An 18,653-nucleotide genomic window follows, 5' to 3' on the forward strand; every position below is an offset into this window, starting at 1 on the left:
GTTCAAAAAGATATATAACGAACAGTAATAAAAGTATTTATTTTGTAAAATTTGGGAAAATCCCTTGTCTTTTAAAGAACCAACAACTGAACAAGGACCTTCATTCTATACGTCCCGTTGATTTTGTGAGTCTACTTTTACACAAACCTATTTTCCGAAGATTGTCGAACGTCTTGCGATAGACCTATATCAGACTGATTTGAAAAATGTTTGTTGTACATTTGATATTTTTTTTGTGTGAAAATTCTAGACGACGGAAAACAGTACTTGTAATTTTTATCGTTCTTTGTCGTTTTGTCGTTATGCAAATGAGTTGGCAACCCAAACAATATGGCGGACAACATGAACACTCATGGGCATAGAAACCATTGAAATTACTTAATTTTCAAGAAAATATCTCCTGCTGAGGTGGGTAGATACATTTAAAGAAATGATTTATTTTTTCTTTGATATGCTGTTTTTTTATTTACTGCTCTGTCGTTGATACATTGGTTTTACAGTGTCTGCTTTGTGCTAATGAATGGTTTATGTTGTGCAGACTAACATAGACAGGTGCGAGTAGCGGGTGAAGCTCTTGTATCGCAGCAGATTTAAACTCAGTTTTAATCATTATTACAACATGTAAAAATTTTCTTGAATTTGGAGGAGCTATGTTTGTTATTTTATTTCCACGCAGTCACCAGAATGCCTACTTGAATATATTTGATGCATCATGCATTGCTTTGCTCTTAGTTTGGTCTGACTTTTGAAAAGACGAATTTTACAAGGATGTGCATTTAAGGTCTTCCAATTGCCAGGGATAGCTTAAATCAGCATTGTTTCTAGCATATGGATAAGATATACATGTGTAACTTGCTCAGCAGAGCAAATAAAAGTGAATATTTCTAGTTATCATCAATTTATTTCCACACAATGTTAATCCCAAATTTAGCAACTTCTAATAAAATACCTGTATTACTATTGTATTTTTCCTGAGACAAATTAAATCCATTTCTTTCAAAATTACACTTTAAATAAAGGTTAAATGATTGGTGATATGATTCAATTTATTATTATTGATCTACTACTAGGAGTGAAACGGTTCACCGTGGTATCGATTCACCGCGGTATTTTTTCTCGGTTTGATACACGGTGCAAAATCTCTAATTTTCGGTTCGGTTCAATTTTCGGTCGGAATCGTTATTCAGTCGGGTTTGGCATAAGGTAAAACACGTTACTCAGTATAAATAAGTATTGAAAACGTAATTTTTTTATGACTGATAGCTTGTAAAATAATTTTTGACAGTCAAATAATTTTAATCAATTTCTTCTAGTCAATTTGCAAATAAAATTTGTAAAATATGTGACTAGATTTAGAAAAAGAAAGCATAAAACAACGTTGAATTTGTTTCCTTCTATCAAAATGTATCGTATCGAAAATAACCGAACCGAGACAAAATTATACAATACGTATTGAACCGTGAAGGAGGTGTATCGTTTCACCCCTATCTACTACACTTTCTATCAGTACCAAAAACAAAACAAAAGCAAAAAAAAAAAAACAATAAACAGTTATGATAGATTCATTATTGGGTTATGATAAAGAATGAATTTACAATCATAAAACTAAATGTAAAATTGTCTCGTTCTAAAGGGTTTGATATTTGCTACATTTTGTTCATTAAGAAATGAAGCTCTGAAAGTAAACATTGCATCCTCCATTTATAATGTTTATTTCCTTTTTGTAGATTAACATAAAGTAAATCCATCAAAATGGATGAACGGTTGAAGTGGCTGGAGATGAGGATTAGCTCCTCCTTAAGGCCAAGAAATGAGGACCTCAAGAACATGTTCCTCAATGATGAAAACAGGTACGCGTATATTTAAGCAGTGTTCCAGCTAGGATCTGAAAATGGAGGGATGCAAGAGAAGGGCACATTTTCGCAACTTACCATTTGTTGTGAGCTTTTGTTACACATAGGCGTATCTCATTACATCACCCTTATGATAATGAACTTCAAATATTAATTTTTTTAACCTTTTGAAAGATATATAAACACATGCACATTTATCTATAGCTAGTATGTAAACATATAAAAAAGAATTTTTAAAATCCTTTGAGAACAAATATTTGATCATTTTCTATTCTTATTTCCTATTTTCAATAATAGCACCATAATTCTTATAAACAGTATATGTAGGTCATCAGTAATTAGATAGAACGTTCTATCGTTAAAATGATATTTTCCTACTGACCCGGTTTAAGGTGAGGGTTTGTCCCGAGACACAGTAGATTATTCTAACTAATCAGTAATATATTAGTATTAATTTCAATTTAAAGCCAATATCTTTTTTGCATGTTTTATCATAGGACCGCAGAACATTGACTGGCAAAATTGGAAATATGCAGCTTACGTCATTTCCATCTGTTACAATCAAAATGTTTAATGATAGACAATGAAATTGGCGGGTACAATTGGACATGGATTGAAATTCTAGTTTGTAATTCATTTTCAATTCACCTGAGGTGTTTTCAAACCTAAAGTGTGAATGTATGATCCAAAAGACAAATAATTTTAATTCCAAATATATGATGTTTGAAATTCATATTTATATTGGTTTTAGCTTATAATTTTAAGAAAATATTATAGAGACATTATATTGTGACATGGGTGTAAAAAAACAATTATATTGCTTGCTACAATTCTTTTTAACCATGAAATATTTGCTTTATATGAGTATAGATCAATTTGTGTTTTAACTACAGTTTCCAAAGAGTTAGAGAAAAGTAATTTTTAGATGAAAATATATAGAATCTAGATGATCTGTATAATCTTATCATTAATTTCCTCCTATTATTGCAGACTTGCCTTCTATGAGTTTATAAACAATGAGGATGTGAGGAAATTGTTTGTGTACAGCAAGGAGAGGCAGATAATTGCATCACTGATTCCACCATTTGATCTCAAATACAAATCAATCTTCTTCCTGAAATGCAATGCTGGTACCAAACTTACCAAAGAAAATATTGGTGAGTAGTTGAGTTGTATGGGGAAATATCATAGAATTTATTAACTAATTTATTTTTATGTCACTATCAACTATAGCATAATTATATTATTATTAATATAATTATTAAATTAATTATAATTTTAACAATTTTCAAAATGAGATGAATGAAAAATATTTTACTGTGTTTGTTAAATTTTGCAGGAAATGAAGTGTTTTACATTGACTGCACAAATATACCACTAGAACATCTAGAGTTACTTATCAGAGAGGTTTATCTCCCCTTGATGTGCACAAATCAGGTGAAAATTGCCACAGGAGGGGACAAAGTAATGGATATACTTCATAGACTTATGTCTGTTGTAGAAGTTTCACAAGGCCATGTCGAGGTAAGAAATAATATGGCCAGATTAAAATTTACCAAAAATGCAATGTAAGAAATTGTTTGCATGCCATTTTAGAACAGGGAAAAAGAGAAATATTTTTATACAAGCTTAATGTAGGATGTATGTTTATCTCTTAATCCTGAGATCAAGAGAGAGGTAGTTTGAAATACATTTATTCATAAATAAATTTCAGTGAGATTTTATTCTGTAAATTTCCATAGGGTCGCATCATTTTGAGTTTGCCCTCCATAGAAGTGTTAGCAGAGGCAGCCGCTACACCAAACAGAAGAGGGGCTGTCTTACATGTGCTGGAAACCACAGTACTAGCATGGATCAAACAAATTAAGGTACTGGGCAATAAGATGTCACTGGCTTATACCTCCGAAAGTAAAGATTTAAGACTCTGGGGTGCATAGTCATCAGGAATCATTCTAACACTTATACAGTCCCTCTCTCCCTTTCTGAAGCTTTCCAGTGAATGTTGGTTGAAACAGAGGGGAAAAAATTAAATCAAGTTTATTTCTTAAGTAGAACATTGTACTTGCAAGGTGAACTATGCGGCATTGATTTCTCAGTGAATGTAACAATCATGTTTTACATATCACTTATCATCAACTTATCATATGAAGCCAGACTATTGATGTTGTACCAATTGATTATAAATGATTTTTTTTTTTTTGATTCAGGGAGTATTAAAACATGATCCAATAGCAGACCTGTTTCACCATTATGGCCCAGAACCAGGGCCTCTGGATGAAATCAAAATGTGGGAGAGGCAGTTAGGACGTCTGCACTCTATCCTTCGACAGCTGGAGTCTCCTGTTGCTAAGGACATCCTGCAAAATCTGAATCAAGCTGAAAGTCAATATTCCAGTTCATTTAATCACGTGAGGAAAGATATTAACAAGGTATGTAATTCAAGAGACAAATGTTTTTAATTATCGCCTGTGACATTTTCTAAAACTCCATAATTCTTAGAGCCATCTTGGAATATTACCATATTTTTTTCTAAGAATGATGATTTGTCACCCAAATTTTATACATAATATTCAGCACATTTGATGGAATCATCCTAGGTTTTAGATTTTATTAGGAATGTAGAAATCAAAATAGATTTAAAAAGATACACTTTAATATTTGCTTCTTTTTTTATGTAGGAAACAAATTGATTATAAGAACTAATCTAGACCTAAAACTGACATAAAGAGGGAAGAAGAGTTAGTATTTGACTTTTTTGTAACTATTTTACATTTACATTGACCACAGGCTGTAGCTGAGACTAACAGGACTTTACGATTCCTTAACACTATGCAATGGCTGTTTGAGGATTTGAACAGTACTCTGAACCCGAGCCACATGCTGAAGTTGTTCAAACCGCTGATGCAGGTTCTCTTTCTAGTCTGGCAACATTCTGTGTAAGTACATGGATTGGAGAAGTTGTTACTCTCTCAAATGCTTGAAGAATTAAGTAAATATTTACTGTGAAATCACTAGTTTTTAGTGGGAGTTTAATTGTTGATGTTTTCAAGGTATGAAGAAACCCACAAATTCATGTCCACAATGATATGTAAAATTTCACATGCAAAGGTACTCAGCATTTCCCAAACCACAAAATCAAACCCCCCTGAACCAATATTTTTTTCTTCAAGCATCAAAAATTTGACCCCATGAAAAAATGTGATTTGACATGTGCAAGAGTAGTCTGACTTTGTGATCTCACTTTTGAAATCTTACATTTTATGGCTAATTTGTGTGCATTTGCAGAGAAAAAGTATTTAAAAAAAAATCTGGAACAGTTTTATGCAAATTTCAAATATTTTAAGTACGGTTTAGAAATTCTTTATTCTATTATCAGGTATTACCATCAAATGGACAAATTCCACAACATTCTAAGACTTCTATCCAATGAAGTGGTTCACAGGGCTATAGCTATGGTAGGAGAGGACATTCTCAGAGAGCCATTGGAGGTAAAACGAAAGAATACCAAGAGAAAGAAATATACCTTACACATCACAGACAATGGAAATTTGACAATAATGCATCCACTATTTCACTGATTAATGTTGAGATTTGTTTTTTATTTACCTTAGTGTGCATGATTTTTAAATAAAAGAGTGATGATTCTTTTTTAAATAGTCTTATACAAAACTGAAGGAAGCTTTGAGAGTATGTGCTGCATTCAGAGGGACCTACCTGGACTTCAAAGACAAAGCAGATGACAAAAATGCTCAAAACATTGCAGAAAATGCTGAGAGATTGTAAGATTTTGTTGCTTGATATCATGATAAAAATAGTAGCAGTATAATACATGTATCTGCAAAAAAACCAGTAGAGAAACAACACATTGTAAATTATTGATAATATAAGTTCAAAATATCCCCACTTTCTGTAATTTTTAGGGCATCAAGACCACAGGGTACACTGTTCCTGACTAAGATGTATGGCCCCCATGCCTATACCCCCAGGTATGGCCTGAGACATGGGGATGGGCACTCCAGCCATGACTCACTCAATGACGACGAATTGTGGACAGACAGTCCCTGGCCACCTAGAAATGCTCCATGTTTTGATTTACTGAACAGCTTCATGGAAAGGTATAATAATTCATATCTTAAACTGTCATCTTTTAAAGTGTATTTCAGTATTTAAAAATATGAAATTGGTTGTAATAACATTTTCTTAAGATTTTTAAATCTAGACTATATGGATATTCTTACATTTACTTCAGGCGTTTTGGACAACAAAATGTTTTCCTCCCTTATTCTAGCCTTGTAACAAAAATGTTCTCTTGTATTCCTGTTGAAAAAATTGGTGAAAAATAATTTCTAATTTTAGATGCAATGACGTACTTGAGCTTGTTGAGACAACTCGTCACTTCCGCCTGCTGGCAGACGCTGCTGAGATCGGTGGTGCTGGCAGTATGAGCTTAGATGCCCTGGTCAAGGAGATTCATGTCAAATACACACAGGCCATGAAGGATTTTTTTGCCGTAGTGGACAATGTCCTTAGTATAGATGGGACACAGAATTTTGAAAGGGCTTTCTTCAGATTTAGAACAATTGTCAAGGTATGGTTTATTTATATTTTTCTCTGAGCATTGAATTAGATACTAGTTTTGGAGTTGAAATGTTGTATCTCATAAAGAATTTCAAGTTGCATTGAATTTGAAAACAGTAGGGATGCCATTTTGATCTCTGAAATGATGCCGGATTTTACATTTAAAGTAACAATAAATCTAAGAAGATACTGTGTTTGTCCTTGCTAAAATGGATCACAATTCTATTTTTTAATCCAAAAAAAATCATCAGAATTTTTAATGAAATCTTAATAATAAAATGTTTTGGGGGAAAAAGATCATTCACTGAACTTGTTTGATTTCAGTCCCTGGAGAAGAGATTAGCGGAGATTTTACGTCTGTCCTACAACCACTGCCCCACCGTCGAGTCCCAGCTGAGACTTCTAGAGGTGTTTGAGGGGGTCAGCGGAAGAGAACTTGTTCAGGTAACATACCTCATTGTTGTAACATTAAACAATGTAAGGTGACTCCAGATTAACACACACACATATATTTCTTCATTTATTTTAAGAACTCAAACTTTTCTCTAAAACTTGTAAATCAATAGCATCTGTTATATGGTGCAAGAAAATATTTCAACCTATTATGACTCTGAATTATTTATTTAAACTTTTTTTCATGTAAGAATGTTCAGGAGACTATTCGGTAAATCAGTTGTGTTTGGAAATGTCATCAGATTGTCAATATTTTGGCATCTGCATGCTTGTTGCATGTATACATGTAATCAAGAGGTACATGCACAGAGATTAGTTGATACACTTTACATGGAAATTATTCTTAATGTAATTCAACAATTAAAAATGTACATAATTATGATAAACTCAGTTCAAATTGATTTTTTGTTCACTCACTTTAAAAAGAATAATGAGGTTTGTATATATACACCACAGAAGTGCCATTAGTTTTGTTCATTATTTTATTTTAATATTTCTGTTGTGTTTTAGACATACATGTATTTTGGTAGAACACATTTAGATTCTCAATTCTTAAGAATATTCTCACTCAAATAGTTTGAAGTGCACAATTTTATGTATTTACCTCTGCTGAGTCATGTTTCACAATGTTAAAATCAAAATATAGAGTAACCTGATTATAGTGAACTTTCATTAAGCCATAATTATATGATATAAATATATAAATAATATAGGAATATGAAATGTCTGTCTCTGCAGTATCACTATAACTTTGTTTGACTCTGTTTTGATTATTCTTCTATTAGTGAATTTAAAAGTGTCTTTTTCTAGTGATAGGGATGGAAATGCAAATGTTACAAGATGTGAAGGTTCACATGTTATAATGCTAGTTAACTAATTTGTTTCAAGGTTGTTTGAAACTATCTGGAATACTGAAAACCATTTGATTGTCTGAATTTTACAATCTCTTGGTTTTAATATTTAGGGGGGGATTGTTGAAAAGAAATAGTATGTAGGGTCCAGCATCCAGACGCAGTTGCCTTATAGTAATCATAGTGTCCTTCTTTGCTTGGCCATCATTACTTCTATGTGACAAAATAACTTAGATACCTTTCAACCTATACAGACTTATCAAAAGTATTTACTAAATGGTGTGTGTGTGTGGGGGGGGGGGGGGGGGGGATTAGGGGTGTTACTACATATCAAAAGGTCAAGATCAAATGTCAAGTTAATAATTATTGATAACTATTTGATATTCATGTGATTAGATATGCAGACTCAACATTCACTATACCAAAAAGAGATACAAAGGTTTTTAAGCCACTTGCTGAAAGATAGGTTAAAAAAGGACAAGACTGTTGATATGGCAGTATTGTGGGGCCCTCTATGACTGTCAGTTTCCTAGTTTGAATATACATGTATATAGTTTTATTAATAGTTGACATACATGTAATATGAAACATTTCAGTAGTGTCACAGTTCTTATTTTTTTTTTTTCAGTAGAGTTTTTTAAATATTGTGAATACTAGTGAGCTTTATACATATATTGATGAATGAATGAAGATGATTTATGTCAATCAAATATCTCAAATAATCACATTTTTAAGAAAAATAAATGGAATATAATTTGCTTTAAGTTTATGAAAAAAAGTTCATGCAATTGCTGACCAATATGATTATTGGTATAAATATATCATGAATAATTATTTATTCTCGTTGTTGCCATACCCATCCTTTATCATGTGTTGATATCACCCTTGCTTTGTTCTTTGGCTACCAATAGAAGAACAGGACTAGAATATGGGTATGTTAATAAATTAATGGGTATATTCATAAAGTACTGAAATAATTTCAGGTTATATACAGTAGCTGAAAACATTACAAATGACCATTCAAGCTTTTTTTTTCTTCACATCCCCCCATCCTATTTTGTACATAACAATTCCATTGACTAACTTAGATTTACTAATTTACTAATCATCAAGAAACATAACTTTTGTAATCTTGTTCATTGATTTTGATCGTAATGAGTAAACTTGTTCTCTCTCCAGATTCACTTGAGAGACAAGGATCATCAGCTGGTTCAGGCTTTTTCTGAGGAGCTACAAACTGTCAGGAGCATGTTTGATGACTGCAGCATCAGTCCACCCCTACACAGAAACATGCCCCCCATTGCTAGTCGACTCTTCTGGGTCAGAGCACTGCAGGAAAGGATCAGGGTTAGTGTTTTAAATTTGTATTTATCTTAATTTACTGGTATCTATACTCATTTAAGTTGCATTTACCAAGTAAAATAATTTTAATGAATTTGTACAAATATAAATCACACTTTGAGTGTGTATATATTGACTTTAGAACATAGAAATAATTCACTGTTACTTAAATTGAAAGTGGGAATAGATTAGAAAAATTACAACAATTAAGTTATAATTTGTCTCCTTTTATGGAAGCAGTGCACAGTAGTCAAGAGAAATCTGTTTGTAAACTATTAAAAAAAAAAGGAAGTTGAAATTTCTATGTTATTATTGTATGAAATAAAATTATGTCTTCATGGGAGGTAACTCTTTTACAAATTCAGAGGCCAATGGACAAGTTGAAGCGAGTAAGCCCCCATTCCCTGGAGGGGGATGAAGGCTGGCAGATGAAGGATGCTTACCAGGATTGTATAAAGGTTCTGGAGGAGTACGAGAAAAAGATCTCCCTAGACTGGCAGAATAATATCACCTCAGAGTTGACCATGAAGCTGAAACAACCACTACTGGTAATTTAGAAGATGATTGACAGTCAAAATCAGACTTTTTTGTTCCCCTAACTATAGAAGAATAACAAATGACTAACTGATTCCTTTTACTGGGTTTTAATAGTTGCAGAATCTCTTGATTTAAGATAGTTATTATAAATGGAGTTCAGGTTTAGGTAATCCAAAAAAAAAAATTAGGATTACCGATAAGTGATTAGCAATTCTGCATATATTGCCATTCTTAGTTGCTGATTGTGCATTAAGTGGTATCTCTAAAGGTTTATCATGACTTATTTTCTTGTTTATACAGATTGCAGAAGAGTATGATGAAGAAGTGGATCTCCGTCCACAAGTTGTTCATGCTAACTTGGACTCTCAGCTCCTTCTCCTACTGAAGGAAATCCACTATCTGTGTGGAGATCCCTTCAATATCCACCTTCCACCCGCTGCCAAGGAGTTGCTGAGAAACACGGATGCCCAGGAACTGAGAACCACTGCTACCCGACTGGAAACCATTGTATCCAAGTATAACAACATCATGAGGTCAATTACAGAATTTGAGAGACCTCTGTTTGAAAGAAAACTTGCCAAAATTGATATTGTAAGTGAATTAAGTACACATTATTTAGTTTTCCCTTAAATCTTAGTGTAAACTCAGAATTAACTTGTACATGTAAAGCTTTAGCTGAAGTCATTGTTAGTGTTAGTAAAATCAATACAATAATGCAGTTGTGAAGAAAAACATTTAAAGAAACAGATGCTATCTTAATTTACAGAATTTTATGTAAAAATGCTAGATTCTTTAAAGCTTCAGTAATTGTGTAAATCTATCATCTTCTAACAGCTATTTGAACAAGGCCTTCAGCAGTACACTTGGAGGATGAAGGAATCTGCTGACTTCATTGAGCAAGCCATGTCTTTGGTCTGTGTGGACGTCCACCAGAATCTGGACACCGTCCAGACAAATTGTCATGAGATTGCCGGAATCACAATATCCTGGTCCATGGGAACTCTGGATGTGTTTGTCTCCCGAGATCAAGAGAAGTCGTATTCCATGGAGGAATTACTTGGAATGCAAAAGTATGTTGCCAAGGGAAGCAATTTCGGTTTTCAATTCTTTATGTAGTAATTGACAAGGAAGGTTTTTTTTAGGGCTATTCCAGGAAAAAATGTACGGGAGGGTTGGACGGCACTTCATATATTTTTGTATGGGTAGTGGGTCTGGAGCAATTAAATTTGTGTGGGTGGTTGTCCTCAATCGATATATTTTTAGATGGGTGGTTGTATTTACCCTCACAAATAATCAAGTGCAAAGTACTTCTTTCCTCTCATTTTGTATAAATCGGTAAATACTGATATTTTCGTCCTAAACAGTTGTAAAGTGTGTTTACATTGAAAGTGAAAGTAGAATCGAACAAAACGGAAACAAGGGCAGATAACTGTAAAAGCATGTGCAACTGTGACTGCAATGAAAGTGGGGGATTGGAAAACGGATTAGTTGTGCTTTGGACTCCCTGGTCCAGTTTCTTTTCGCCAGTTTAATCAAACATGATTACATTGGTAAATGAAATGATATTAGAAACAATCAGAAAGATCGTTTTATTTTAAACCGAAAGTAGAAAAAAATGAATCTGATAATGAACGTTTTAGAGCATGACTACGGAGTTTGCAAGTCAAATATTATACTTTATACCACATACAGAGTAAAAGGAAGATGATATATGAGTTTGAAAACAATATGAAATATATTATGTCAAAAACATGCCAGTCCTTAGCCAGTTAGGTGTTAACTTGTCGAACTTGTATGCACCAATGGTCTAAGTTGTTAGATGGGATTTAGAATTCATGAAATATTTTTTTTTTAATCAGAGTTTTCACTTCACAGACACTGCCTACAGAAGTTTAGTCCCCCCCCCCCCCAAAAAAAAAAAAAAAAAAAAGCAGGAATCATTTTGTTATGAACAAGGTGAACAACAATTGTTAAGGATAGCTAGGCTATAATTTACAATATTAATTTTAATTAATTGTAGGAATGTCATTTCTACTAGTACATGTGTATACATACTTGTAAAAGCTTTACCTAAGCTTTACGGACTACAAAGTCATGCATCAGAACAGATATACAAATCACTATAATAAAGGCTTTCAGTGGTGTGTATCATAGGCCTAAAGGAACATATTTTTTAAGCTGTAGCAGGAACACGGGGAACTGTTTTACAAAAAAACTTATTACTAAGACTAAAAACTTGAGTTGTTCATAAAATCTTGCAAAACTTATGTTTCTGTTAAAAATTGTTGGCATAAAACTATCTTATTTTTTTTCAAAAAGATTTAAAACATTTTTAAAGTAATGCAAAAAAGAAATTTATTTGCATATTAATAACATTTTGATCTTAGTCATAAGTTCTTTTGTAAAACGGGCCCTGGTTGGATAGATGTCAAAACCCAACACTCATTCGAAGTCAGGTAAATTACAATACCTGAAAAAAGTACATAAAATTTTATTGCATATATATGTGTGACACAATTTTTTTTTTTAAATTTAGATGGGTGGTTGTATCAAAAGCAATTTTAAATTGATGGGGGGTGGGGTAGAAGGTAATTAAAAATGTATGGGTGGTGAGGTAAAAATAAGAGTGCCTTCCAACCCCCCCATACAATTTTTCCTGGAATAGCCCTTATTTTTAAAGAATATATATATATATATATATATATATATATATATATATATATATATATATATATATATATATATATATATATATACATAAAAATAAATATATATATATGTATGTATGTATACTGGTATGTACTTCTTATTTTGTTTTTTTTTTTGTTTTTCCTCAAAATATTCAGTGCGTCAGAATTTTAATAAGAATGTTGAAATAACAGTTGTTGATTGAATATAAGATGCAAAGTTATGTCTTCCTGATTAATCTTTATAACCCTATATACATGTACATTTATTTGCAGGCATCTAGAAGATGACTTTGAGAACACAGTCATTCCCTCAGGACATAAGATTCACCAGCTTGTGGATGCATCATTTGAGGTAAAATCATTCCATCTGTCATCGTCCAATTGAAGTGATACTGAATTTATGTTGAAGTGAACATAATGATACAAACCTTATTTCCTCTTTTTAAGGCAGTACAGATAAGTCAGGCCTCTCCTGCCTGGCAGGATTATATAGACTATGTGGATGCCATTGTTCTGGATGGCCTGAAGCAGGCCACTCTCACTAGTCTCAAGTCCATGTTAAACAATCTGGTGCAAGCCAACATGGCCACAGAGGTGAGGATCTCCCTATATAAAAATATTAGGATATCTATATAGACTGAACATTAACCAACCCACTTAACTATTGGGAGTAGATTTCAGTGTAAAAGTTCCAATATTTAATTGCACGATTTTTTGGTATCATCACACTTGTTTATCAATTCACTGTTTTAATTTGTCCAATTGTACTAAGTCTTATACTTTACCTTGTTGTTATTAATTGTTCATATACTAGTATTACTGTGTCTTAGAATGAACTTTCACTTAGAAGACCATCTCCAAATTTCATCAACTCCCCATAATATGTGTTGATTCAGCTCATCTTAATTTTCATGCATATTTCAGCTTTTCAAAATACTATTAACAATTTCAGGATGACTTTGTTATGCCAATTCTTACCATCCGATTAGAGCTGATTGACAACCGCGTGGCATTCAGGCCACCACTGGACACCCACACCTCAGTTATCTCAGTTCAGGAACTTGTTCATCAGTGGCTGGACAGTTTTCTGGCTCGAGGAAAACTTGTCAAAATGCTTGGACCTAAGGTAAGTACCCACTCTGATTGCATAAATAAACATTAGAAGAGAAATCTTTCTTGAAAGAATTTCATGTTCAAAAATTGTTGAATAGAGCATGATTCATGACAATCTTTGACTTGGTTTTACTTTTAGGGTACATATCAGGATTACATAGCAGCTGATGAGGAAGTTAAACAGCTCCTGTTAGACATTAATAAACTGGTGGATGAAAATGGAGAGGAGTGTAAGGTTAGTAATTCAGAGAAAAAGGTTTTGTTTAACATACTGTGATAATCATAAAGGATAATTGTGGAATAGGATGCTATAGTGCATATTTAGTATCTAATATATCTTGTAGGCATTTTAATAACTGAGTTATAATTGTAAAATTCATGGGCAGATAAGATTACTTCTAAAATTCCTGTTATTTGAAGGCACAATTTACAGAGTAAGTCTGTTGTTCATAATCATAAAGGAAAATTCTCAGAGGTACCTGGTAACATATTTCTTGTCTTGTAGAAACTAATTGACATTTTTGGGGACTATGCTTTCCTGTGGCTACAAGATGTCAATTTGACCTTTGAGGAGTTTCTGAGGGGAAAACTTTCACCTAATCCCCTAAGGAGCCCCAACAGAACATTTGCAGGAATGGTCAGACAACAAGCAACTGAAAGATCCAGAACTGAATCTAGGTTAGTGGAGCTCTTGTAAACCTCAAAATAGTTACTACATTTGATTGCAGTAAGATTTTTGTTTTAATGAAAGAATATTTATCTAATTTGTCATTAGATAATAAGTGTTTAATGTAAAGTTTTGATTTCTGCAAGTAGAATTTTCAATGAAATACATTGCACTCACAAGAGTTCTGTCCCATTCCTTTCAATTTTCATGAAGTCAGAAGGATAAGTTAGAAGCATTTGCCTGCTAAGATGAATGAGTGGAAAAATTAATTGGACAATAAGGAAAGTTTTAGAATGATGCTGTAATTTCATTTTCCTGTTTACCCACAGAGCTTCATCAACAAGCAGTTTGAATTCAGCAGGACTACTGGGAACAGCTGAGAGGACTTTTCTCACACCTAAAAATATACAAGAGGAAGTCTCATCCAATATTCCAAGTTTGGATGAATTTGATTCAGAAATTGAAATTTACAGGGTAAGTTTAAGTACTCACCAGATAAAAAGACTTTCATGGTGAAGAAGCATGAGGGAAATATATATTAACTGTTACACTGTAGTATAAAGGTCCCAGGAAGTCATTAAAGAATGTAAAATATAAAAATATTATGACCTGCTGCTTTTATTATGTAAAACAGACTGCCCGAGATGAAATACAAAGTTTGGAAGATTTCCATAATGTGGGATGGCTTCGTGTGGATTTACAACCAATCAAACAAGTTCTTACAACTTATGCTGCCAAATGGATGTGGACATACACTAAATACCTGTCAGATCAGGTACAAGAGAATGTCTAAATGTTTACATTGAAATCTTTAACTCTTTCTTCTTCTCTGTAAAATTATAAGTTGTACAGTTTTATTTTACTAAGATTACAAACAAGAGAAAAAGATTATGCCTATTAAATGAGAGGAATTCATCCTAGCCAGTTTTGAATTTTGACTGACAAATTTGTTTTCTATGCAGGTGACCCACATGTTGGAGAAACATGACATGTTTCTCAAGAGAATTGAGCCGGAGATTGAGGGGATAACTGGGGAGGAGAGGGACACAGCCTCCTTTATGAAAATGATGAGACTCTTTAATGAGGTGAGCAATCAGATACGTACTTATCTTGACAAAATTATTTTTGAAAAGCACATCAAACTCATTCATTTTCTCATTAGAATCTTTGTTAGGTGTTTAGCATTTAAGTAACTCAAACTTATGCTTAAAGTGGGACAGGACTAATATAGTAAATATAAATGTAATTTAATCTATATCATCTGTAGGTCTCAGCACAGCAACTAGAGATGGATGGTAAATTCACAGCTATGCACAGAACTGTGTTACTGCTGAAGAAATACGGACAGAAGTTACCAGAAAAGACCCAGGCTTTGTTCAGTGCAGCACCAGGCCGATGGAATAACTTGAAAACTAAGGTATCCTTGGCCAAACAGAGACTGGGTCCCAGGATACAGGAGGAGTCTGTACGAATCACTCAGGTAAAAAAGAAATAAATGTATTGGATAGTATTTTGAGATAATGAGATTTGAATGGGGAAAAATTTGAATCATCCGATTAGTGGATAATATTCTTGATATACAATGATGAAGAAAAACATTGCTTAAGATATAAATTTTGTTACAACAGCTATTCTGGTGAAGAAAAATATTGCTCAAAATACAGGATTGTCCATAAGAATTGAAATAGAAGGGGACATTAACAAAAAGTAGATGGGGATCTGAGGTTCCTCCTCTAATGGGAGCAATACCAGAATAACCAGAGGGTTATGTCATTATAGCGGGAAATTCCCCAGCCCCTGAGTCCTAGGGACAACCCTGAAATATCAATTTTTATCAGTTTTGGAGCAGGATTTTTTGTGGGAGCATAACAAAGATTACAGATCATCTTCAGTCTATAATTGTTCTTTAAAAATATTTCTTTGTCTCTGAGCAGGATTTAGAGGCCTTTGGAGTTAGAGTTATGTCCCTTGCTAAGGAGTTGGAGAACTCTGATGTGTACAATAGAGACTGTAACATTACTGATTCCTGGGTGATCATCGATGGATTCTCCAAGAGGCTGACCGTCCTGGAGAATGAAGCACAGGATCTCATTGAACTTCAAGGACTTCTGGAAGCTTCTGTAGTAAATTTTGAAATCTTGCCACAGTAAGTTATTCAACTTGTTCAGTCTGAATGTTTTTGAAATGCAAACATTTTTCAGAAATGTTTGAATTAATACCTTATTTGTTTATTCAATTATTTTTTAAAGTGGGGGGGGGGGAGGGGGGGGCATGGAAATAATGTAAGCATTGAACAAGCTAGAGTTCTGATATAGGAACAACTTTTATATTCAGCTTTCAAGCAAACAAAAGCTTAATTCCACAAATCTGTTTGCAGGTGCCGTCATGAGTTGAACAATTTGAAGCAAGTTTGGGAGACTGTGCGAGTGATTGATGAACAGCAGTCTGAGTGGAAGAGGCACCGCTGGCAGAAGATGAACACTAAGTTCTTGAAGGAGGAGACGAATAAACAGTTAGACATTGTCAGGGGTCTTCCAGAGGATATTTTTACCTGGGATGTCTACATGGGGCTGCATGAGTCCATTACCACAATACAGGTGGGTAGAGTAAAAAAAAAAGAGGTTGGGTATCATTGATGATTCTCTGGAAGACTGATTATTCCTAGATATGAAACACGATATCTTTGAACTTTATAGATGGTTGGAGATCGGCTTTTGAATTTTGAAAAGGCTTTTTTTAAAAATATGTTTTGTGATCAGAGGTTAATTATCATATCCTTTCATACATACTTCATAGTAGAAAGACTAAGTGTTTTTCATCAACTTATGAATTGTTGATGCAAATAAATTATGTGTTCATTATGTTAAACTTGATGAAGCTAAGAAAAAGAACTTAAAGATATCTGAGGAATTGAGTTATTGAGGTTAAAATACATAGAAGAAAAGTAGCTTGGACTTCCAACAAACTTCCGCATAGTTATCCATGGCATTCAAGATATCGATATTCAAAATACCGAATTTCAAGTTTTCAACTGTACTTTTTTTTCCTTCTTAGGCCTGCCTTCCTCTTATTGATGACCTCAGTAACCCTGCCATGAGAACCAGACACTGGAAAAAACTGGTTCAGGTCACCAAAGGAGGGCTTAACATTGACACGGATTCACTCAAGAGGATGACCCTCGGGGAATTACTGAGTCTCGGGTTACAGAGTAAGTGTGGTCATTCTCGGTTTAATTTAATCTCTAGATTGCTGTAGTCAAATTTTCAGCCTTTATTTCTTCAAGAATTTCATATTTCAGTCTATGAGAAAAAAGTTCACTTATGAATAAATTTAATACCTGATAGCTTTGTAGGAATTATTTTTAAAGTGTTGAATTAAATACGTGTGTATTTTCAGTTGAAATTTAATAGATCGGCATTGATTGCTGAATTCAACATTTCATTTAAATTTGCTCACCTTAGAGACAAGAGTTTTAGCAAACATTTCTTGACTTTGTTCTTCTTTCTAGAACATGTGGACGATGTTCGCGCCCAGGTCCAGAGGGCCGTGAAAGATCTGTCTATTGAACAGAGTCTGAAAACTTACGATGAGGTCTGGTTGAGTAAGATCTTTGAGCTGCGACCTCACACACGAGTCAGGACCGAAATGGATGTCACACCAACTAATCAGGTGACCTACTGTACAGAGTTTAATTTTCATCATGAATATTTTTAGATTTTCTTTGAAGTCTGTTTTGCTCTGTTTTGAATTTATCTTTGCTTTTTTAAAATAACTTTATTCCTTTTAGAAGTTATTTCAACGTTATGTTCATGGATTTATGCTGTCATGTAAAAACAACATAAAAACTGTAAAACTGCAGTGAAAAGAAGATTCTGCAAAGTGTCTATTTTGTCCCATATATATGTAAATTGATTAAATGAAAGTTGAATTAAAAAGGGGGTTTACAAACTTTCAATTTTGCCAGTTGAATATCATTTTCTATGTAATTTATTTTATGATTCCATGCACATGGTGGAAAGGAGAAAGGACTGTGAATAAGAAAACTTATATATATATATTCTGTTATAGAATATTCTAAAATAATACTGTAAGTATAGAATATTCTAAAACATTAATACTGTAAAAGAATATTCTAAAATGTTGACATTTCAGGATCAGCAAAGTGAGAGTGAACACTCTCAACACCAGGGTCAAGGGGGACAACCCCCTGCTGCCAGTCGAAGTCAGGCACGAACAGGAAGTAGGATTTCCAACCAAAGCTCACACAGTAAAAATAAACGAAGCAGTATCGCGTCACTTCCTGCTTCACTGCTGAATCTTGGTGAGGTAATCGAACACGTTAGTATATCTAGCATGGTGTGCTGGAGTTTTTTCCTTTTCACTTTATTAATCTTTTATTGTTGTTAATTATTTTTAAGATATTTATGAAAGGTGTGAGATAACTTAAACTTAATTAATTTCATTCTTAAAATACTTAAAAAGTATCTAGTTATCATCTCCTGCAAAAATAAAATGCCTCAATTTTTGGATAATTTTTATCTTGATGCCCAATTAAGTTCCTTTTTATTGA

The 18,653-nt window shown here is 33.4% G+C and overlaps 1 protein-coding gene across 1 annotated transcript in view; it reads left to right on the top strand.

Annotated features, from left to right (window-relative positions):
• Window positions 1–287: 287 nt before the first annotated feature.
• LOC133191970 (uncharacterized) overlaps window positions 288–18,653 on the top strand; it is a 71,344-nt gene continuing 52,978 nt past the window's right edge. The window contains exons 1-30 of the mRNA XM_061327765.1: window positions 288–408; window positions 1,728–1,850; window positions 2,844–3,010; window positions 3,193–3,377; window positions 3,596–3,721; window positions 4,061–4,282; window positions 4,641–4,789; window positions 5,230–5,341; window positions 5,511–5,632; window positions 5,774–5,968; window positions 6,210–6,441; window positions 6,756–6,875; window positions 8,915–9,082; window positions 9,442–9,624; window positions 9,914–10,204; window positions 10,448–10,683; window positions 12,577–12,655; window positions 12,751–12,897; window positions 13,256–13,429; window positions 13,556–13,651; window positions 13,922–14,094; window positions 14,413–14,557; window positions 14,718–14,858; window positions 15,046–15,168; window positions 15,351–15,563; window positions 16,018–16,229; window positions 16,461–16,680; window positions 17,138–17,291; window positions 17,592–17,752; window positions 18,236–18,409. Of these exons, the coding sequence (XP_061183749.1) occupies window positions 1,753–1,850; window positions 2,844–3,010; window positions 3,193–3,377; window positions 3,596–3,721; window positions 4,061–4,282; window positions 4,641–4,789; window positions 5,230–5,341; window positions 5,511–5,632; window positions 5,774–5,968; window positions 6,210–6,441; window positions 6,756–6,875; window positions 8,915–9,082; window positions 9,442–9,624; window positions 9,914–10,204; window positions 10,448–10,683; window positions 12,577–12,655; window positions 12,751–12,897; window positions 13,256–13,429; window positions 13,556–13,651; window positions 13,922–14,094; window positions 14,413–14,557; window positions 14,718–14,858; window positions 15,046–15,168; window positions 15,351–15,563; window positions 16,018–16,229; window positions 16,461–16,680; window positions 17,138–17,291; window positions 17,592–17,752; window positions 18,236–18,409 (4,818 nt within the window). The 5' untranslated portion in view covers window positions 288–408; window positions 1,728–1,752. The remainder of the gene's footprint in view (window positions 409–1,727; window positions 1,851–2,843; window positions 3,011–3,192; window positions 3,378–3,595; window positions 3,722–4,060; window positions 4,283–4,640; window positions 4,790–5,229; window positions 5,342–5,510; window positions 5,633–5,773; window positions 5,969–6,209; window positions 6,442–6,755; window positions 6,876–8,914; window positions 9,083–9,441; window positions 9,625–9,913; window positions 10,205–10,447; window positions 10,684–12,576; window positions 12,656–12,750; window positions 12,898–13,255; window positions 13,430–13,555; window positions 13,652–13,921; window positions 14,095–14,412; window positions 14,558–14,717; window positions 14,859–15,045; window positions 15,169–15,350; window positions 15,564–16,017; window positions 16,230–16,460; window positions 16,681–17,137; window positions 17,292–17,591; window positions 17,753–18,235; window positions 18,410–18,653) is intronic.

Source organism: Saccostrea echinata, unplaced genomic scaffold (genome assembly GCF_033153115.1).
Source record: "Saccostrea echinata isolate AGI-Se365-2 ecotype Australia unplaced genomic scaffold, CSIRO_AGI_Sech_v1 ptg000025l, whole genome shotgun sequence".
NCBI classification, from domain to species: domain Eukaryota; kingdom Metazoa; phylum Mollusca; class Bivalvia; order Ostreida; family Ostreidae; genus Saccostrea; species Saccostrea echinata.